We start from the raw sequence: 24,859 nt of genomic DNA on the forward strand, positions 1-24,859 counted from the left end.
TCTAGCTAAAAAAAAGTAAATAACAGTAGAATGAAAGTTTACTCATTTTGTTCTTTCAAGTCGATTAACATATTTCATATCATTCTTGCCTCATCCAGTGCAAGTACGTAGAAGTTAGAAACCACATATCAGCAGTGAGTGTCTAAAGCTAATGACATACGTTCCTTTTCTTCGCGGCTTAGGTAAAAATATAACCGCAAGAGCGTGGACTTACCGTGCAATTTTGTCACGGGTGGTGTCGTATTACTAAGGGCCACTTTCTAGCTCGTAAACCCTAGGCTAACTAGAAATGACGTCCGGAGTTTATTAGGAAAGCAATTTTAAAACATACCGCATTATTGCATACTTACATCGAGCCGTCAGTCAGTCTGTCCGGCAGTTCAGCCTATTGCAGTCCACTGCTGCCTTCCCAAGTTCGCGCCAGACATCCCGTTTTTCCGCAATCTTCATCCAGCCTATATAGGCATCGAACCGTAGTGATTAGAAAAAATGAAGTAGTAGTAGTATTTTCAAATAACATTTTTTTGTTCTTTTAAGAACGAGTGCCTTGAAAACAGAAACTGAAGACTGTACGGTTTCTATAGTATTGTAATGTTTATTTTTAATGCGTTGTTATAAATACCTATGACTATAAAATTTGTTTCATAAAAAGAAATGAAACATAAAATGTTGTCCCAGAGAACAAGAAAAAAGACGTAGAATTTACTCCTAAAGTAGTAATTGCCGTTTCTTCTACTAAGACTTTTATGTTTTTCCAATGACTGTTATTCAATTTACTAAACGTAAGTTACGACTTTTTGATAATTTAAAAGTCACGTGTCAAATAATGTTATTTTCTATCTCCTATAATTTTTACTATAACCTCCTCTGCACAGATCAGTCTTCTTAATGCGTTCTCCATTCTACGTGATATTGGTAAAATCATCTATACCCTTTGGCATCATTGTGTGCCTCTTTGCTGTGAACCATTACATAGTTACAGGTTTAGAGCTTCAATGAAGCTACCCTGGATTCGAACTCCAGTCCTCTCAGTTTATATTCACATAATCTTATATTATTTTATGTCCTTGATGTAGTATAAATATTAAATAAGTTTTCAATACAATGACAAGGAGTGTGGTTTAGGTGTAACCGAGGAAAAAAATCTTTAACAAAGTGTTACCTCATTATGTTTCCTGCTAATGGGTATTTGTCTTTAATTACAATATTTATGTACACCTTTAGGACCTTATATACCATACATAAAATATATATTTTTTATGTATGTTCAGCGATAACTTCGTCGTTTATGAACCGATTTTAATAATTCTTTTTTTGTTGGAAAAGAGATATCCCAAGTACGGTACCGTGATAAGGAAACCAGGATCCGATGATGTAGTCCCAGAGAAATCGAGGGAAACCTTCGAAAATCGTAATAACGACTAGTGCGTTTGTTAATTGTTTTTGCCTACTTACGTTGTATTGCTTGTCGATGTAATTGAAGTCGGTTTTTTTTTCGTTTGCGAGCACATATAATTATTAAGTTAAAATATTAATTGTAAAAATCAAATAACGGCTAGTGTAAATCTTAGATAATAATTAAAAAAATTATAGTTTATAATCTGCAAAAATTATGTTTTTTTTTTTTAAATACAATTAGAGAATTAAAAAAAATGTACAAAATCGCTTACAAAATCGGATGTTCGAATATTTGATTTGGATTACAAAGAAAAAACAAAATGTTACAATACATAAAAGATTAATCATCAAAGATTTAAAGATCAACTGTATCAGCTTCACGTAGTATGCAACACTGACTAAATTATCTAAGAATATACCTATTAATCTCAACAAGATTCCGATTAACGAGATTGCTATAAGAAATATCAGATACGAAGAACAGTAAATGGGTATACCACTGTATAGCACATTAATTATGAAAACTGCATCTCCTGCAGGAGGAAATTGCGAACTATTACAACCTTAACGATATTAGATAGGTCCGGTTAGGACTCAAGTATTCAAAAGTGCATTTATTATGGGCTCATTAACCCATGCTTCACCCTCTTAAGCTAGTGACAAACTTTGGAATATCTCACCGTCATTCTGCATAATTCCTTATTTTATAGAATACTTAGACAATCTACAGAATTTTGCTTTAAATTTACATAAATAAATATTTATTAATATAATAAAAATATTATCACATATTATCACATATCACATATTTTTATATTGAAAACAGTAGCAACTAATAGTTCTCTTTAGTTTATGTGTTTGGTCTTAAACGAAAAAAAAAAACTTAAATTACATCTACAAGTAATACGACGTAGGTAGTCGTTAAAATTAAATACACATTATTATATATAACCATAAGTACTCGTCAGATCTCAATCAAATTAACCACATGACAAGCACCACTAATTGATTAAAAAGAGAATCATCAAACATCACATAAAGAATAATAAAATCGAATTGAGAACTTCCTCCTTTGTTATGAAGTCGGTTAAATATCAAATACACTTGTATTATTCGAGTCATTTGTTCTGATAGTTTAACTCTCGACAGCTTGACAGTGTAACGTGTCAATTACTTCAATTATAAAAACGATTTGTGCGAATCGAAACAACTCAAGGACAGAAACAAAAGAAAATAATTGATACGATCATTAAATAGATAGAACTGGCTACTTGATAGTTGAGAGGTCGAGCGTCGACGATCGACCAATATTGGACATAATTATATAACTGCGAACACCCGAGATTTCAGAGTGTCAATGACTCAGACATTGTAGAACAGTGAAAAAAATACACTAAACGCTAACCATCTTTATTAATATTCGTCCGACTAAATGAAAACAAATTTATCTGTCACTGTTTTGATCCAGTCACTTAATAGACTCACTGTCTTAGTAACAAAGGCTTGGAGACAGTGGTGTAATGAAGATATCGATATCGCCTTAATATTAATCTTGACATCACGGTAAGGGTTTCTCCTTTTCAATTCAACAAATTTTTGTCCTTTAACTAATAAAACGTATTTATTTTGGAAGATCGATTGATATTATAAAAGGGGATTGAAAAAGCATTTTTGATATGAAGTTTAAGCATTAGACAATATGATGTCACTTCCTCTGACCTTCAACAATTCTCGAAATTTCTGATGTAACCGTCATAAATTTTCTTCAGCTTTAGTGATATCTGTTTACGTTCTCAGCAAATTAAAAATTACTTGACGGTATTTTGATAACAATACTAAAGGTATAAAGGTCATTTTCCGTCAAACAGTTTTTTAAGTTTAATGTATTAGAGAAATGAGATCAGTAATGCATCGGGCGAGAATGAAGACATCTTGAGAGGTTTAGTTATCGTTATTTATGAAAAAAAATATATTTCGAGGCCGAGTAATTAGCTAATTTATCGTTAAGGCTTTTAAAGTTTTCTCACGTACTGAATATTTGTACACATTAAATCATAGACTCTTTACAATTCTAGTACAGTTGCATGACCTGTTTCTGTGCCAAATGTTTAACTTGAGGTTACAAATCACATAGTGGACTTTTAATGCCTAATAAAACATAGAATATGTACTAAATCCCTTACGATTTTTACGTAAATATAACAATTTATTGAAAAAACATATAAAATAATATAATAACAGTCTCTATGTTGTTCAAATTGTCATATCGTGGTAATCAAAAGTCAGCAAAAAATTTATCTTTATTTAGTTGGCTTAAGGTTATTTTGAAATCATAGAGAAGTAATTAACAATCTTTGCTTTATGTCAATGTATTTGTTTTTTGTTTTATATGTTACTTACTACGTGTGCGGTAGGCAACGTTGTTTTATCACATTATGTTAATTTCAAAACAACCTTCGATGATGGAATAATGTCAACTGATCTATTGATTTTCGAAAAAAAAATATATACATATTTTAAATATTAAAATTAAAAATTAAAAAATATATTCCATTTAAAATATTTTAACAGATACCTACTTCATGATTATTACCTACTTAATAAAATGCACACCTTTCTATTTCATTTAATAATCTTCACTATAGCATAATTAATCATTCAATCATTATAATTATAATAATAGTGTCAGAGTCATTTAATCAACTTGTCAACGTCACTCAATAATGGTACAGGACATTTTAATTCTCAACAAAATGTTAAAAAAAAAGAAAAACCTTAAAGACCATTCATAATGACAACTGTTAATCAAACGGACCGGAGTCATAATCTTCGACTTAATGTGCTATAGGAGTAACTTTACTATCTCCTTTTTCTTAGTCTTTTTCTAGTAAGTTAACTATTCGTGATAGAACGTGTTTTAAGAATTAAGTATATAATCTTTAATAAAGATAAAAAATTTAATTGATAGTCTCTAGTTTTAGGAGTTGTTAATATATTAACCTTAACTAATAGGTTATTTATAAGCCAAAATATTACGTCAAGATTCACAAAAGCGCGACAGTATCTAAATTTAAAACTCCTCCCTCCAAACAGGTACCTTGAAATAAATAAATAAAAATACAATTTAATACAGTACCTAGGTACTCACTAATAGATATAATGCACTTATCATAAATCTTTGGCTTACTAAAAATTATTTTTGGTTTATTAAAAATGGATTTATTACTCTCAGTTAATTAATTTAACTGAAAATAGTTTTGCAAAAACCTGAAAGGTACACAAACATATTATAAAGTCATTTTTGAAAAAAATATTAATATATTAAATTACATTTGAATAATAAATCGAAAGATAAGCCAAAAACCAATGCACATTATTCCCGCGCTTATTGACTATAAAATTAATCTGTGTAATATATATATTTATATCTATTTTATTGATGACATTTTTATCAACAGATATTAAAATTAAACAAGAAATGAACCGCAAGAGACATCTAGTGTATAAATGTACTGATTAAGGAATGCCTATCGTAATAAGTTAACGATGAAGAGTTATTAAAAATATTCTTATAATAAAAAAAAACATACTTACAGCAACTTAGTTAAATAGATTTAAAAAATCTTCTGACCAAATGGAAATGACATGTACCTATTAGAAACAGGGATATTGTCTATTTGCGTTTCTAAATTTCGTAAAGATATTTTACAGGCATCGTACGATAGGGTGAAAGAGTTCAGTGTCCCACGTCACCAAACCTATTTAATTATTAAACATAAATTTTAAGGAAATCATCGAAAATTAATAATAAAAAACTTAAAATATTTTTTATTGGTAAACCACGGTTTTTTGCAGCCCTAATTGGATGTATCAACTATAACCGTCCTCATAGATAATTCAATTAGAACAAAAACCTGCGCACGGGCACCGCGAAGATGTTATCAGCGCATTGAGCTTTGCCGGTGGCCGATTGAACGTCGTCACGTCCGAATCGATTTACACATCGCAGCCGCTCATTATATACCGGGGACACGTTAGAAATCAATTTAGGTCACCATTCCTACCGCATTAACTAAAAAACCCACGTGGGGCCTACTTTGTATTTTTTTAACACATTGTTTTAAATTTAAAAAAAAAATCTGTTGGTAAGTTGTCAAAAATTGGCAAATTGTGCACAAAAAAGCTTTACTTTAATATTTTTCATCTGCAGATATATATATTGAAAAATTAAAAAATAATAATAAAAGATAAAAGTTAAAAAAGGCCTAGCTCTCTATGTTTCATTATTTATAATGTAGGTAGGTAAGTAGGGTCTATATTGGTTTTCAAAGCCAGTCACTTCGAACCAATAAATCTAACTTAACATGTCGAATTTTCAATCTTTTTAACGTTAAGTTCAGATAAACAAACAACAAAGCCTTACTAAAAGTCTTCCTTTGTCAAAATTCATTACCATAAATGACGCTTTCAATATCCATCATAAAAATTTTACGAGTAGGAAATTAGATATATCCAATTCCCTTTATGAAATTTTAACTAGAAAATATAACGTTTTTTATATCGATCCACGTAATTAAGTTATCTGTGAAAGACGAAAGGAATGCGAGATAAAATGCATATTATCGAATAATTATAAAAGCAACAGCGCTGAATTTATCTGTTTATACATTTTAGAACCAAACAGGAAATAAAATTCAAATGTTTTCAAAACTAAGGTTATTTTGGAATATATTATGAATAATATATATTTTAGGTATGTACTTGGAGTTAAATATTTTTTACAATAATAACACAAACATTGTACATTGTACTTATTGTCTGTCGTTAAGTAAAAGTTGTCAATGACTATTGTATTGTATTTTTATGCTTCCCTATCAATTAAAGCACTAAGTAAGCGCTTATTTTATTATTGTCGATAGCTTTATGTTCCGAAATCACTCAGCCTTCGTATCTGTATGTAAATAAATTTAATTTTACTGCGTGTACAATTCTGTTGAGGGGATAGTCTTATCAAAATTTTAAGCACATATATAGAATTGTTGTAACAACTACTTTTTTAGTTTTATGTATAAATAAAATTTAACCAATAGATTTATTGAAGTTATACTTCTATTGGTGCGTTAGGGAAAAATTATGAGGGTAAATTTTTACGATGCGCGCATACACCGTCACGAAAAAAACCGACATCCTAAAGTTAGATAGTCAACGAAGAAATTAGAGAACGTGAAGTTAGCTAGCCAATGAAGTATAATAACTTCTTACGTGCGTACAAAAGTACACAAACTTTACGCTTATTCATTTTCAATTTTTCTATTCTTTCTATTTTTTATTTTTTTTTATTTTGTAAAAAATATTATTAGAACCCTAAAAATGATGTAAATTATATGAATGTACAGGTTTTAAAATATATATCGAGACTATTGTTTCTAAATTTTTATTAACAGTTGTGGAAGGAGAGCATAATGTTCGCCAAGTATTAATTGTGATATTCGTAAATATATATATAATGCGTAAAAAATAATGTTAAGTATGTAATAATTTATTAAATCACTAAATTGTGTAAATGTTTGAAAATGTTACACATTAACTACTTTTTCAATTGTTTATATGTATACGAGTAGATACTAATTATTATTTATTACAAATACATGTATAAAATCAAATAGTTAAACGAAGCGACTATTTGAAAATGAAAGTAACATTTGATCAATAAACAATTATTTGTATACATAATCAATGAACTAAAATTATGCGCTAAATAAAAATAATCAAGTTCAGCTCAAACGATCCATGTATTAAGTCTATATTCTCATTGAACACTTGATCGAGCGGCCATTATGGATCAACCGATTAAACACTATGCGGTAGCGATTCCACAGGTTATAAATAAAAACATCATCACTTGATTGGATATATAAAACCTCTTTTGTTATTTGGACCACCGAGGGTGAAATTTAATCCTAAAAAGTAATTACATTATTTTTATTTATACGATGGTTAAAATAAACAAATCTTTTTTTTCTTTTTTTATAATATTGTTATCTGTAATTTAGTAAGTTTAAACTAATTTCATAAAGTACATTTTTGGATAAGTACCAAGGTTGAATGAGAGAAATGAACGACCGACAGTGTGGTTTACATCATTTATGAAGAAAACATTAAAAATTTAGTTTTACAAAACTAAATGATTTAAGACTGTGTGGAGGCGCGTGGTATATCGTTTGAACTAGACATTTATTTGCCATGATTTAAGCTGCTTAAAACGTATGAGCGACCGTGACTTTGTAAGCAACAATTTTTTTTATAATTATTACAGTAACATAATGCTTAAAACATGACATTGAAATAAGGTAAACTAATAACTGCTTTTAAACATTTACGAAACCTATAATACATACAGAAACACGTACAAAAAACACATACATATGCACATAAAACACAATGCAAAAAAAGAAAAAAACCGGCCACAGTGCACGACGTTTTCCGTACCATTATCTATAAAAACGGCCAAAAAAATCACGTTTTTTGTTTGGGAGCCCCCCTTAAATATTAATTATATTATTTATTTTTAAAGTGAATATGACTCAATTTATTGTAAATATTGTTGTTACCTGTTGTTGTTATCAATATCGAGCAAAAACGAGCAAAAAAATCACGTTTGTTGTATAGGAACCCCTTAAATATTTATTTTATACTGTTTTTGAAGTAAAAATCCTTTACCCACGCTTGACTTGGGAAATAAGCTGGTGAATGTGTGACGAGAGCGTTACAAAAAGTGTGATCGGGGGAGGCGAACGGAGCATTTGAGAAAGATGCGAGTAACCATTTTCTTTCTCTGTTTCTCTCAAAGCCACGTTCTTTATATCTAAGACACAGTACAGCCAATTGTGCAGAAGTTTTACTTCAGTGTGGTCTAAAGCACACTCGTTTTTTTTTAGTATTTGTTATTATAGCGTCAATAGAAATACATTAAATTAAGAAAATTTCAACTGTCTAACTATCACGGTTTATGAGATACAGCCTGGTGTCAGATGGACGGAGAGCGGAGTCTTAGTAATAGGGTCTCGTTTTACCTTTTGAGAACCTTACTGAACCCTAAAAATATGCGCGGTTATAAATATGATAGAATGATTTGCGTTGTAGATTTATAATAGATTCGTTTATTAACATGTCAAAATTTATGAAATAGATATTTATGTCGTCCAAAGTGACTAATTTATATTTTCATAAATTTCGACATGTCCAAAAATTTGTCAATCGCTAGTTCGTAATGCCTAACCTCATATTTTTAGTTAAAAAACTAAATTGTTTAATAAAAATAACTAGTATGTAACTCAACGCGATGTCACATTGACATAAGCGAGGCGGTGTCGAGTTCGTTTCCTGACTACACCGCATTCGCTCAACACAAGGATTACAGAAGAAACTGATGCGACTCCTGCATTTTATTACTAATTGGCCTGACTTTTAACTGGACTAATTTTTTTTTTCACGAATATGCCGATTCATTTTTATTTGCATGGATTAAATATTTATAATATAGGTACATACTAATGCATATAAACTTAATATGGTACAATTTTCTAAATTACACCGACATCAATTCTTGCCTAAACACATATTAGTAAAAAAATAATTAAATTTTAAAAAAAACGACGTGACTCTTCATGGACTATATGGACCCCGGTTGGAACGAAGTTCCTTTCGCTTTTTGGCAGATGTATGCTGTACAGTCATCATTTATATTCTAAAATATCAAGCTAACAGACTTAAATTGATTTTTTTTAATAAAATATGTTATATCTCTATATATAATGATTTAATGTAAAAAATAAACGGTATGTGTGAAAAGTACAAAGCTGTACATGGAATAAATAAATAAATAAATAATAAAATAAACACTGAATGATTGAAGCATGGAAGATAATTAAGTTATTAACAAATAAAAATAAAGGAACTGTATAGATTTTATTTTATTAATAGCATTTACTTAAATTTAGAAGTAAACACTAATTTTTATTTATTATAAAATAAACAAAAGTTAAGATAATTATATTTAATCATCTTGTCAATCACAGTAAAAATTGGTTTGTAATAACTAAAATATGATTACTCACACTCACTCTAAACTATGATCACAAATTCGCGCCTGACATCCCGGTTTTGCTACAATCCTCATGCAGCCTACACCGTCATTCTTACGTAGATCGTCAGTCTAGTGGGCCAGAGGACGTCCCACACTGCGCTTGCTAAGACGTGGTCTCCACTCCAGGACACGTTTGATCCAACGTCCATCGGTCCTGCGTCACAAGTAACCAGCCCACTGCCACTTCAACTTGCTAATTCTGTTGGCTATGTCGGTTACTTTAGTGCTCTCGTGGATAGTCTCATTTCTAATCCTATCGTTGAGAGAAACCTCAAGCATAGCCCGTTCCAATGAACGTTGAGCGACTTGAATTTTTTTTGTATATTATATAGGTACTATAAAGTGTCGAGAAAAAGTCTTGTTACGCTTTTTTCGATCTTGCTCCCATCCCGCTCAGTAATCACTGTATTATTAATAATAAACGCGTTAAAGAACTTCTTTTCAAAAGAAAATGTTGCATATTATTGCTATTTAAGAATTTTTTAATTTGTCTTTTCATTAATTTTTAAAGCAGTACATTCTGTCTTGTTGTCGGTTATTTAATTATGTACATATATAAAACATTTTTAACTAGCGATATTATTTATAATAAACCTTATCTAGCTCGTATAAAATCTCGGTAATTGAAAAATATAATCTATTTATAAATTACACCATAATCTAATGGTACACACTCGTATAACATCCTGTCATTAACCGCTAGAACCAACAGCTTAGGAGACTTAATAATGACAGATCTAGACGCTGAAACTACATTAAACTACCAGTATTTTCTATGTTATATTTGGATTTTACTATGATATTCTTAGTAGTAGATACAAGTATATACATAAAATATTAATAATATATGATAAATGAAAAAAATATTATAATATTATAATTGTATATGTATAAAACCGAAAGTGCCAAATGTGTACAGTTCCATACAACAGTTTAACGTCGATCTGTCTATATATAACTATCGTCGAGCACATCTTAGACTAGTTTACAGTAATCCGTTGGTTATGCAAATATCAGTTTGGAAGTAGACTCGTGCGCAAGTGATAGAGATCTTTATTGCTAGACTGAGCCTTCTGTTTCCATTGAACCGTATAATTTTGTTGTATACCTACTTTTGAATTTGAATGTACTATCGAATTTGTTTAAAAATAATCTTTCATATATTTAAATTATTGTTTTTAACCAACTATAAAAAAAGGAGGTGGTTACTAAATTCGACCGTATATATATATATATATATATATATATATATATACTTCTTCGTCGTTTATGAACCGATTTTGATAATTCTTTCTTTTTTATTTGGAGAGGAGATATCCCAAGTGTGGTACTATGATAAGGAAACCAGGATCTGATGATGAAATTCCTGAGAAATCGAGGGAAACCCTTTGCGTCTTTTTTTGCGTGTCTTTTTTTTGCGTCTACTTGTATACGTTTTACTACGTTGTATTACTTGTCGATGTAATTGAAGTCGGTTTTTTTTTTATCAAACAGTAAAATGTTATGATGTATCTATCACATATAAAATAATTGAATTTTTCGCATACGAAAAAAACCGAATTCAATTACATGATAAAATGATAAATGTAAATGTAATAAAACGTAGGTAAACGAAAAATCAAGTAACTACATAGGACGTAAACTAATCTACTTTTCAAACAAAAACTATATCGGATACTTTACTAATTAAAAAAAATATATATTTAAATAAAACTTAATCGGAATATTCTTCATTTTACTTTGCTATAAAATGACGTTAAAATACATATGCATATTAAATTATGCCGCTTAGCGGCGAGCAATACTTAAGTGACTTTTATAGCTTGAACACGTTTAATACAACTATACAAAGTGTTGTTCCATGTGTACTGAAATGTTAATAAACGCAACTAGATTAACCCGTGAAAGTTCAATGACCATTATAGAATCCAAAACAATACAAAATTATAAAATACGTCATAATAATAGAATAATTTTTTATGTCTTTTATGCCAGTGTCCGCTATTCAGCCTTCACTAAGTCCATAGGTTTAGGCGGAATAACCTGTTATCATGCACGTGGCGCTTACTACAAACAGACAGCGAGGGCAGCGATCGTAATGCAAAGAAAATAATCAAATTACAGTTTTGAATTACTCCCAATAAAATGAAACGACATTCAACGAAACTTTTTCTGTTATTACTAAAAGATTCGTTTTTTTTAACCGACTTCCAAAAAAAGGAGGAGGTTCTCAATTCGACTGTATTTTTTTTTTTTTTTTTTATGTATATTACATCAGAACTTTTGACTGGGTGGAGCGATTTCGACAAATTTTCTTTTAATCGAAAGGTGGTGTGTGCCAATTGGTCCCATTTAAATTTATTTGAGATCTAACAACTACTTTTCGAGCTATATCTAATAATGCGTTTTTACTTGACGCTTTTTTCGTCGACGTACGTTGTATTATACCGCATAACTTTCTACTGGATGTACCGATTTTGATAATTCATTTTTGTTGGAAAGGGGATATCCCTAGTTTAGTACCATGATAAGGAAACCAGGATCTGATGATGGGATCCTAGAGAAATCGAGGGAAACTCTTGAAAATTCGCAATAACTTTTTACTAGGTGTACCGATTTTGATAATTCTTTTTTTGTAGGAAAGAAGATATCCCTAGTTTAGTACCATGATAAGGAAACCAGGATCTGATGATGGAATCCCAGAGAAATTGAGGGAACTTCTTGAAAATCCGCAATAAATTTTTATTAGGTGTACTGATTTTAATGATTTTTAATTTAATCGAAAGCCGATATTTATCATGTGGTCACATTTAAATTTCATCGAGATCTGATAACTACTTTTTGAGTAATCTTTGATAATGCGTTGTTACTTGACTATTTTTTCGTCGATCTACGTTGTATTACTCGTCGATGTAATTGAAGTCGGTTTTTTTTTCGTTTGCAAGCAAACACAATTATTTATCACCTTGCAACATAAATTCTATATTAATGTTGTATAGCCATGTAATAAAACAAAAGATTTTTTAGTTTAAATTTATTAAAAAATATTTTTACTAGCAGTATATCATTATAAATAATATTATGTTACAAAAATCATAGAACTAAACATGTTTTTGCAAATTAGTGTTATCGGTTTATCTTTGTGTCGAACAAGTGTTTACTGCAAACACTTGATAAGCAAATTCTTACATGAAAAGGGATTATGTATAATTTAACAAGTATTTTTTGTATAATTTAATAAGTTTTCACAAACCATTCTTCAAAATAACTTTATAGTTAAAATTAAAATAAAATTCATTCAAACTTACCTTTGCTTTCTAATCCCTTAAAAATTTTAGCACCTCACTATTGAAAAGAAAAGAAAACTCTAAAGAATATACTGATATTATAAATAAAGTACTAGGTTCTCATAAGTTAACAGGAAATTCAAATTCAATTTGTACAAGCTGTCGCATTACCAAGCTCTTGAAAAAAGTGGCATTTCTCTATGACAGCGACGTGTAATGCGCCTGCGCCCGACATCAACTGAGGCGGCTCGGCTTTCCGTTAAAAGGGCTTGGTACTTCCAGAACTTATTACTAAACGAGTGTGGAAAGTAAAAATGTAAGTAAAAGTTCGACCAATTATGATGGTGACTAAGCCAACCTAGCTACTCATAAAGTATGTTTCAAGTTATTTATGTCATCGTGAACATCATAATCCATTAAAAAAAAAAAAAAAAAAACTTAAGCTTCTACTTCAAATTAATTTTTATTACTTTAAATTTGTTTAAGAAAAATAAAAAAAGACTAGAAACATGATAAACAAATGTAAAAAAAATTGAAATATCGTTTTTGTACTACCTTGTAGTTGTAATTAAGTTAAATAATAGGTACTATTTACTTAAAATTCAACAGATTTTTATGATATTTGAGTATAATTAAGGCCTTCCTTAAATAAACGAGTTACCCGACGCAGAAAAAATCAAATCAGTCATATAGTTCCCAAAATTACAACGCTCAAACAAACTCCACAGCTTTATGATATTATAATGGGTAATTACAAAAACTTTTTATAAGAACAAAAGGTAAACGATTCTATTAAAAGTGACTACAAAAAAACTAACATCGATTATCTCGCACCCCATAAAATACCGTCAGCATTCCTCTATCCTGTAATCAATATTATTCGTAATTTCTCAGTGATTTATTACAGCAATTTCAGCGCGATGACAGATGATTTCCCCGTCAAGCGTTCCCTAGGGAGCCTACGATCCATGGTTATTCATTCGACACGGATGAGGTTAGATCGGCCGTCAGATTGAAGTTAGAACGCAGTTATAGATAGACTAGATTGAACTAAAAGCTCGAGATAAACTTACAAGTAAGATGTTTTTGTAAACGGTATTAATGTAACATGCATAACATTATTATGTGATCTATTTCGAACTCACGCATTGCTTTTTATTTATTTATTTTAACATGTGGTTTTTTTTTCTTACTTTACCAGACAGACCTAGATCTTAGTTACTTTGTTTAATCTACTTCTTTTATATTATTTATTTTAACATGTAGTTTTTTTTTTCTTACTTTACCAGACAGACCTAGAGCTTAGTTACTTTGTTTAATCTACTTCTTTTATATTGTTAAATGTAAAAGATTTTTTATTTTAATTTATAAGCTTCTCTTTCTTCTTTTCGTAGTACAACAATAGAACAAACAGTGCATAATAATAAACACAACACTCAATAACAAACATAAATTTCTTACAACATTTCGATTTTACGAAATGAAAATACAAATACAAATCAGCAAACTTATAGCCTAATCCATATACTGAGTCATTTTATCAAATTTAAGACAACCTACATCTTCTTTTTACTCAATTGCTTGGTGCTTTAGTATTTATTAAATACAAATTATTAGCTAATCCAATATCGATGTTACAGTCAGACTCGCTGACAGGACCACACACCGGCCTAGCCCACCGTCAGCCCGACCCTATAATCTTATTTCTTTGTTATTAAGATATTAGTAACTACGTAAATGCTATTTTAATAACACAACTACACCGATAGTAAACTACAAGACTTCTTGCTGTATATAATTGTGGAAACGATTAGCTCAGTAAAAAATATGTCCTGGAAACTATTTATGTTCAATCCAAAGTAAAAAAAGCATAATTCTAAATAATACCTATGGGGACCTAAATGTAAATTATTATTGAAGATATGATTTTCTAGTTGCTTTTTTTTTCAAATGTAATAAAGCAACATCTAACATATTTTAATGTCATATACAACTTAATGGCTTTTTGTTTCACTGTCACTAATTTATTCGTATTTTTTGTTTTGTAAATTCGGTTCAGCCTGTAATATCCCACCGCTGGGTATAGGCCTTTTTCCTCATACAAGAGAAGGATCAGAACTTTAATCCACCACGCTGCTCCGATCCGGATTGGCGGATATATTCCCTACTATGAGTAACGATCGCTATCAGGTGTATATGATAAAAACCGGGACCAACGGCTTAACGTGTATTTTTTGTAAATATATCATTTTTTCAATTTTCTTTTATACAAACCTTGTCCTGGCAATAACGAATACAAAAAAAAATCAAATTTAGGTCATTCATTTAGAAGTTATGCTCGTAGTTGTATTTTTAGTTTTAATATTACTAATAAACCTGTCGTTTCAGCCTATCGCAGTCCACTGCTGGACATAGGCTTCCTCAAGTTTGCGCCAAAAATCGCGTGAACTTATGTGTATTGCCCACAGTCACCACGCTGGGCAGGCGAGTTGGTTACCATACTACCGAATTACGTCCTGGGTGGAGAAAATGTCAAGATTGAAACCAATAAAAACAAGCGCAAATATAGACTAAAACCTCAGACTATTAAACATCGTAAAGAGACCGCAAAAATGTAAATTTTTGAGAAAAATCTAAAATTTTCGCTGATCCGTGGAGTATTGCGGTTGGTAACTTCAGTTCTTATGCAAGAAAGCCTTTGCAAATTGGCTTTAAGAGAAAGCTTTTGCGCAACAAAGGAACCTTTGTATGAGTATTGAAATGCATTATTTATTATTAACATACAATTTTTATCGATGAATGTGTTGCTAACTGCGGTTCGTTCTGCGGAATTTGAGAACGACTGGCGTGATTATGATACTTCTAGATGTTCTAATACTTTGTAAAAAGTTCTTACGGGATCAATAATTAAAAAATTTGCGTAGAAAATTATAGAAAAAGTAAAAATTGTTTATATTTTGACAGTTTGCAATACAGGACAGTCTGGCGTATCAGCTACTTCAAAATAAGGTTGTAACCTCAAATTCACCGACCAATCTTCTTCGTATCTTCTTCATTCTACGTAACATTAGCAAATCTTCTATTCTATAATATAAAATATAATAGTATATAATAATATAGTTGAACATAAAAATGTTATAGTATTTATTTTTAAAAAATATCTCAAATTATCAAAAATTAAATTTATGTATAAAGAAATGACGTAGGTATAACATAAATAAATTGTACGCAGCGCACGAATGCTCCGATCGACGTGCGCGTGCGCATGGCCGAGTAACTATAAATCTAATGATAATAATTATCGAATGCAGCCGGTGCCGCATCGATTTATAATAAACAAGTTATGAGAATCAAGTGAGACGTGCGCTCGCGTAACTTGAGTCCAGTTAGCATTCATATATAAAAATAGAAGAAAAAAAAGCATTATTCGGCTAGAATATTAATTTATATTTTTATAAGATTTTTATTCTTTACTTGTACTGAACTTACCGTTATTGTCATTTAGAAACTTGCAACAAGAGCTGCCCGTGACTTCGGCGTCTACAACGTCATCAAAATAGAGTTTGAAAATGAGTCGTCCCTTAAAAATACGGAAAAATCACAAAATATCACAAGAAGGGGGACGCTGTAATGAGATATTACGTTATGTTATTTTACAACAACCAATAAAGGCTGTTTAATTTTCCAAAATTAAATCAGAGTATACATTGTATTTAAAGATAATATTCTGAAAACTTTAATAATAAAAATAAATAAAAATAATTTATTTAGAAAAACGTTTACATAATATGAAAACGTTGTTGGGACATTCTATTGAGTTATTATAACTGAGGTAGGGCACAACAGGAATTTCCTGCTCAAAATATGGAACCGCCTGACTGGGATACCTCGACCTTACAGAACATCACAGCAAAATAATACTGTTTTCAAGCAGTATTGTGTTCCTGTTGGTGAGTAAGGTGATCAGAGCTCCTGGGGGGATTGGGTATTGGGTCGGCAACGCGCTTGCGATGCTTCTGGTGTTGCAGGTGTTTATAAGCTACGGTAATCGCTTACCATCAGGTGAGCCGAACGATTGTTTGCCGACCTAGTGACATAAAAAAAAAATAAGTAAGTGTTTTACCTGTCAGGAGGTCCCGCTCTTCCATTTTCATACAGTTTATAAAATTAAAACTTAATATTATCTTAATTCAATCACAAGAGACAAAAAAAGAGTATATTTGTGTATGTTTCTGTGTGTGTATGTGTGTGTGTGTGTGTGTGTGTGTTTAATATAGTTTAAACAATAAAATACACGTGATTTATAGATCTGGGAGAGAGTATTCTAAACCCTCACCACTTGTCACCAATTTAATGGGATCAAAAGTTGCAAGAAAAAAATATCATGATTAATGGACGACCCCACGAAAGTTTTCTGTCCCGTTTGACATGTAAATCATAGTAATAGTTGTCGTGCAAGATGGAAAACATATATCGTTTTAATTATGGTAAGCATTATACCGGTATATTTGCTATCATAAAATAACAAAATACACACTCACAAATACATACACAGACACTTGTACTTGTACTTAATACATATTGTATACTTACTTCTTCAAACGTCCCATGGTTATTATATTATGGCATAGGCTCTTTTGTAGCCGCCTTCAAAAAAGGAGAAGGTTATAAACTCGACGTATTTTTTTTTAAGTGTTGTACCTCAGAAATTTTTACTGGGTGAACCGATTTCGATGATTCTTTTTTTAACGAAAGGTGGTGCTTGTCATGTGGTTCCATTTAAACTTAATCTAGATCCAACAAGTACCCACTTTTGAATTATCTCTAATAATGCGTATTTACTTGACTATTTTTCGTCGACCTAAGTTGTATTTTATTCGGCATAACCTTTTACTAGGATCTACTACCGATTTTGATGATCCTTTTTTATCGAAATGTGGTTCTTGTCATGTGGTCCCATTAAAATATTATCGAGATCTTATGAGTACTTTTTGAGTTATATCTAATCGTGCGAATTTTTACTTGATTATTTTTTCGTTTACCTACGACTTACTACTGGTAATTGAGGTCAGTTTTTTTTTATTTGCAAGTAAACACAATTATTGATACCAATAAGAAAGACTGGCAATTATATCACTAAGCTTTTTCTCCGCAATTTGACAAATTACATACATTATTTTGAAGACGCACAGTACTTTTGATCAATGTAATAATTGCTTGTAGATACTTAACAAAGTATACTAGATAAGTATTAATACTTTTTTGATATAAAATACGTCCTAGAAAATCGATTACTCTACTTTCCTTGCTTAACAGATTTCATGTAAGGATAGATACGTTTATGATGCCATAAATCAGAATCAATAATAATCAACCATAATCGATACACGATGCCGATATCGAGAACCGATTTATAATAATCGAGTCGGGAAGTCTTATAGGTAAAAGAAACGAAAGGTCGTTATCAAGAAAAAAATATAATATAATTTACCTGTTATTTGTATGCCAAAAACAACTTAAAATTAAAACATAGATCTTGGTACAGAAAACGTCGCTCGAATTTAAATTCCTTTTGTGTATCAAGTCAAAAATTTAGATCTAGATAAGTCTTCGATTTAGATTTTTTTTTCCATGATAGAAAAGTGAATATAAGTCCATAATGTCTCAGCGCACTAGGCTTACACATCTATGTCTCTCTGATTTATTAAAAAAAAATTAAAACTTTCTCGTCACGTTCATTACATAGTTAATTCGGTAAATTTCATTGTTTATTTAAATTTAAAATTAGTTGAATTGAATCACTCTTATTAATTACTTTAATATTATCGTGAAGTCACAAGGAGTATTAGTATAGAAATCACTTTCGAGTGTGTGAATCTAGAAAAACGTATTTATAATAAAAGTTGTTCGTTCAACAGTGCAAGTGTGCTGTGTGGCTACGGCACTACAGAATTTAGCCACCCCCTCTCTTCCCGTGGGTGTCGTAAGAGGCGACTAAGGGATAACAAGGTTCCACGACCACCTTGGAACTTAAGAAGCCGACCGATGGCGGGATAACCATCCAACTGCTGGCTTTGAAATACACAGGCCGAAGACGGGCAGCAGCGTCTTCGGTGCGACAAAGCCAGTACTGCGGTCACCAACCCGCCTGCCCAGCGTGGTGACTATGGGCAAAACACATGAGTTCACGTTATTTTTGGCGTAAACTTGTGGAGGCCTATGTCCAGCAGTGGACTGTATAGGCTGTAATGATGAATGATGTTCAACAGTCGCCTTGCCGACCATATCCCTGATGAGAGAGCCCCTGAAGCTCTGGCTACCTTCCTTACCACCTCACCTCATCACTATAATCAGTTTGATATTAAAAACCATTAATATTAATATAACTACTATCTAAGTAGGTACCTTATCAAAATAGTTTAACAAAATAAAACCCCCTTGAATGTAATATATTACACACCCAAATCTCGAATATTTCTTAACCTCTTGTTATCAAGTGTTAAGGTGACAAATAGGATACGCCTCGATTTGGCCTCAGGTAAGAATTAATTATCACTCTTATTAATTTAGAGGCTGACCGTACCTCCCTAACTAGCGGTGTCTTTTGACTTATCTGGACCTTACATTTAATAATTTTACCTTTTTTTTAAATGAAATATCCTTCCTATTATTTAAGTTAATTGATAGCTTTTATCATTTTAAAATAAAACTGTAGTTATTCTGTCTTCCTTATTGATGGTTTTATTGGACGATACTTCTACCGCCATCTATCGTCGAAGGGCGTAATATAATTTTGTAAATTTTATCGAAAGATGGTGGTATACGACTAAAATATCATAAACATAATTGGTCTATTAACTTAACGCAAATCACGATATATAACTTGTACTTACATTTCGGTGATTCATTTTTATGTTTATATATTGCAAATTGTTTAAAATAATATAATTCAAGGCGTAATTTTCTAAACTATTCAGTTAAGTTTTTTCACAATTTCACTCATTTTTTTTTAATTTTTTTTTTTTTTTTGAATTTCAATCCAAAACGACTACTTTTGAAAATAAACAGTCTTTTTATGGGCACAAACTTAAATTTTTTTTTTCACGAAATTTATGTTATATTAGACTTAATTTAAGAAATAAATCGATTAATTATAATCCTCAATTAAAGCATCTGAAAAAAACAGAATTGATTTTTAAAATATTCCCGCCAAATTATTTTAAAACTAAAAATAAACTACGTTGTAGTTTTTATTAATTTTTTAATCAAGCCATAAATTCTAAAAGTAGCTGTTTTACAAATTTTTTACTTATGAATCGCTATTTAGGTATATAGTATAAAAGTCAAAACAACATAGGTATCAATATATCGATATGTAGATATTTTCACTGAAAGGATTCATACTATATTATCACGACATACGACATATGTTGTTGAGAAAAAAATAGGTCAGACTACTTATTTGTTAAGAAAAGAATGATACACGCAGGCAATTTCATCATTTTGTACCAAAACCGAACATAAGATAATATTATTTATCTTACTCATCAGATATAATAATATCACACAATTTTCTAATCTCGAAGCTGTCAACTGAATAACGATAGCCGAACTGAAGATCAAATTCCTTAACTTTATCGATATCGATACGTTCTATCTAAAATACTGTTCCAATAGTTTAGTAACAATAAGCCTTAGAAACGGTGCGGGGAATTCGAAGGAATTCTAAATTAGTTTGTGAGGTTCTGGTGAAAAAGAGGGAATAATGGATAAGCCTAGCACCAGTCAGCAATCTATTGAGAAGGTAGAAATGTTCGAAATTCGCGAACATGTTCCTTATCAAGCAGAGGTAACGAGGGCACCAGCTGCTTATGATCAAGAGAGTGGAGAAACACAATACACTTCGTCCTGGACGTCGGCGTGGTTCGCTATCTGCCAGTTAATCAATTTACTCCACCATATGCTGGTGGCTATTGTTGTGTTTTGTATCTGGAGTTACGCGTTGACCTCACAACCTAATGGAGCTATAACTAATTTGCAATTACACGTTGTTTTCGCTGGAACTGGTGTAAGTATTTTGTTATAATTGTGTCCAAAGTTTTATTTTGTATACATATACAACTAGGCTGACAAACAAGCTTACTATCCATCTGAAGGTAAGCAGTTACTGTAGCCTATGAACATCTGCAACACAGGAGCATCGCAAGAGCGTTGCCTATTCTATCTCCAACCTCTCCACCTATCTACCTAACTCACCACAGAACCATGCTGATATAGCCAGGAACGAATATGCAGACAGGGCGGCCAAAAGTGCTGCAAGATTACATTACGCTATTAGTTACGTTAAATATAGGGCTAGGGAACAGAGCTTTTCAGAATGGCGAGAAAGGTACGAGAGGGCACAACAGGGACAACACACCTGCAACTTCCTTCCACACTCGACAGCCACACTCTTCAAAATCACACACATCTCATTCACACTAACACAGACACTCACTTGACACGCTTTCAATAGATCTTATTTACACAAATTTAAAATCACCGAGACCGACGTTTGCCGGTTGACGACGCCTCATCGCAAACACTCGAGCACACCCACAGCGATCCCCTAGAGTCTCCATTGCCCGATTTGATCATGAGACACTTCGGGGTGCCACCGTACGTCCTGGTGGACCTCTTACCCCTCAAGCCTTGCGTCGACTCCTTCACTCACTTGGTGGACTCGATCCTTAGAGTGCTTAAAATAATTTTTCATAATAAACGCCTACCCATAAATTAATAGGTTCATGTACATATTCTTTAACGGTTATTTTATTGATTATTTTGAAAATTTTCAGTACTATACTTTTTTGGTGACATTCTGTTTTTGATTTATTGACATTTGTTATTAAATTATACCTTTGTGTGATTTTTGTATAGTTGCTTTTTTATTTAAAAAAAAAACATTAATTGCATACTCATACTTACTAAAATTTAAAAGAAAAAACAAAAAGTTTTACTTCGTATATATTATTACTTGTTTGTTTATTTACCTTTACTTTTGTTTCTGCACTACTATCTTACCATCATCATCATATCATCATCATCTATATCGTCAACGTTGTGGAGATATTGACAACAAGTACGCTTACGCCTCCCGTCTCCACAACATCTTATCCCCATCGGCTCTTAAATAAATTTTTCTACCACTGTTATTATCATCTCGTATTATAATCCAGTTTTTTCTTTCAATCATCTTCGTCGGAGCATATCTCACACTTCTCATATCCACAACTGTTTTCTCATTTCTTTATACGAGTACATATATATTTGCAAAAAAAACACCTTTCAGTGACTCAGTACAAAAAAACTCACCACAAAGACCCAACACTACGTGAGACAAATATTATTTAGCTTTTATCTTCTGTAAGGTTGAGCTACTTCAGATGTGAAGCAGGATATTTCAAAAACATGGATGAATAAAATATTAATTCTAATCGCTCCGCTAAGAATAAAAAGAAAGAAATTTCAGAAAATCATTTAAAACAAACGTTTCGCGAAGTTATTTTTTTTTTATGTAACAATATACCCGCATATAAACCCACAATAGTCGATTATGGGTCGCAAGTCTTTTGATTGTGAGCCATTTATACAAATAAAAAATAATTTGTATGTTATACCTAATGACATGAAGACAGACTGTTAAGATTTGCTGATTTCCTTCAATTTCTCAATTTTAAACATTTCTAATTTTAAGGTAAATAAAGTGTATGTCAGGCTAAATTTTATTATGTTATTTTAATTTTTAGTATCAACTATTTCTGGTAGAGTCATTGCTGACCCTACACAGACACAATTCATGGTCCTTCCAACTAAGTAAAGAGAGCAAGAGAATTGTTCATGGATGCCTTCAATTAGTTGGTTCTTTTTTCGTGTTTTCTGGAACTTTTCTGGCACTCTCGGAGGTCAACATGGAGATCAACACAGCCCACGGCATCTGCGGTAAGATAAATAATTTATTTTATTAAATTTATTGCGAAATTGTAATCTTTAGTATTATCTACATAAATTTAGCGTTTGGTGGTCTTGCCGTTATGTTTTAGCAATTGTATTTGTCGGTCAAATAACATCAATCCTTTGATGTTTAAATTAGATACTAGCTGTACCTGCGACTTCGTTCGCGACTATTAAGACTATAATAAGTAATGTACTTCAATGATTTCTGTACATTCAGAGTAAATGTTTCAATTATGTTGAACTAATTTTTAATTTAATGTGAAGCAATTATTATAATTATATTTTAATTTTTTATCTTGTTGAAACATCCCTTTAAAATTTCCTTTATATTTTCGACTTCCTTCACAAACTATATTTAATTATTTGTAAAAGTATGAATAAGAAATGGGGCCATCCATAAATTACTTCACACCTAAAAGGGGGAGGGAGGTGGTCCACAGAGTGTGACATTGTGTGACAAGGGATAGGGGAGGGGTCCAAAATTTTGAAATCATCATCATCACTTCAGCCTATCGCAGTCCACTACTGGACATAGGCCTCCACAAGTTCACACCAAAAACGGTGTGAACTCATGTGTGTTGCCCATAGTCACCACGCTGGGCAGGCGGGTTGGTGACCAGCGCTGACTTTGTCGCACCAAAGACGCTGCTGCCCGTCTCCGGCCTGTGTATTTCAAAGCCAGCAGTTGGATGGTTATCCCGCCATCGGTCAGCTTTTTAAGTTCCAAGCTGGTAGTTAAACTGAATTATCCCTTAGTCGCCTCGCACATGTAATATATAGTAGAAATAATTGTTAGTATTAAAAAAAAATTATTTTCATACCTAAATTGGATCGATGATAATTTTATTGTAAAATAATTTAAAAGATCATAAAAATAATGTCGAAACTGATGTTTTAATAACAATTCATAGGCGTAAAATTGTAAAATGAGTGACGTCACACTAGGTATAAGGGGTCTCATAAATGTGACCATCTGTTACAAGGACGGGAAAAGCGTTAAATAATAACAAATTCGTAATTTATGGAAGGCTCCTTAATGTGTCATAGAGAGAGAAAAAATTGCTGACTAATCACCCTTGTATCTTAACTTGATAGTATATTATTGATTCAAAAACAGATAACATACTTAAATTACCGATTTATTACATTGTGTATAATATCTTGTGATAATGTTGTTTGTCCATTTCATTTCAGGTGTGGTCGCTTTAGGATTTACCCTCATAAGTTTTGTATCAGGAATCATTACGTTGTTCTCTCCGAAAGTCCGATTGCTGATTAAACACGGACCAATTAAAATTCTTCATATATCCGTTGGTATGTTTGCTATAGCCATGGGCCTTATAACGATGGCAATGGGATTATACAATCCTGCATTTAGAACAGACCAAGAAGGACTATCGACAGCATTAATTGTTATTGTAGTTATTATTCTTTCTTATATACTTGTTCAACCTATTATGGACCTAATATCGACAATCAAGAAAACTTTTTGACTAGTTAATGTTAGCGGTTCCAATAACGGTGACAGTAACGCTTAATACAATATAATAAGTACATTATATTTCTAATTATATTATGATCGATCATATAAGCAGCTAAAAGTAATGTAAAACGTCATTTTCGTCCTCACTAAGCAGCAGCGTGTCAGTGTCAACTGTTTCACAAGAATTTTCAACCCATATTTTTTTTCATACCAGCGGACTTATATCGTTTCTTAGACGTAAACTGCAAAACTGTTTGTAATCCTTATATTATGGGGAAAGAGACCAATGCCCAGTAATAGGATGTTACAAGCTGAATCAATAAATCTGTATAGTTTTAAAGATTTCTTCAAAGCCTTTACCAATATCTTTACATCAAAATGGTATCCCGTAATTAGGCATCGCGCGTTAAAGCATTTTAGATTCAAATAATTATGAGAGGGTTTCCCTGGGCTGACTCTTGATAAAAGAATTCACGGATGTGTAACAAGCTTTATACCTGCATTGTTATATTTTTAAACAGCGTGTAAATTCTCTAACCTACCGTCATA

General features: G+C 31.5%; 1 protein-coding gene across 1 annotated transcript; it reads left to right on the forward strand.

The window, feature by feature from the left end:
• Positions 1–20,596: 20,596 nt before the first annotated feature.
• On the forward strand, positions 20,597–24,320 carry LOC123661860. The gene is made up of 3 exons (XM_045596799.1): positions 20,597–20,899; positions 22,620–22,812; positions 24,022–24,320. Exons 1-3 carry the CDS (start codon positions 20,597–20,599, stop codon positions 24,318–24,320), a joined length of 795 nt encoding a protein of 264 aa, XP_045452755.1.
• The last annotated feature ends 539 nt before the right edge of the window (positions 24,321–24,859 follow it).

This window comes from Melitaea cinxia, chromosome 17 (genome assembly GCF_905220565.1).
Source record: "Melitaea cinxia chromosome 17, ilMelCinx1.1, whole genome shotgun sequence".
Lineage (NCBI taxonomy): Eukaryota > Metazoa > Arthropoda > Insecta > Lepidoptera > Nymphalidae > Melitaea > Melitaea cinxia.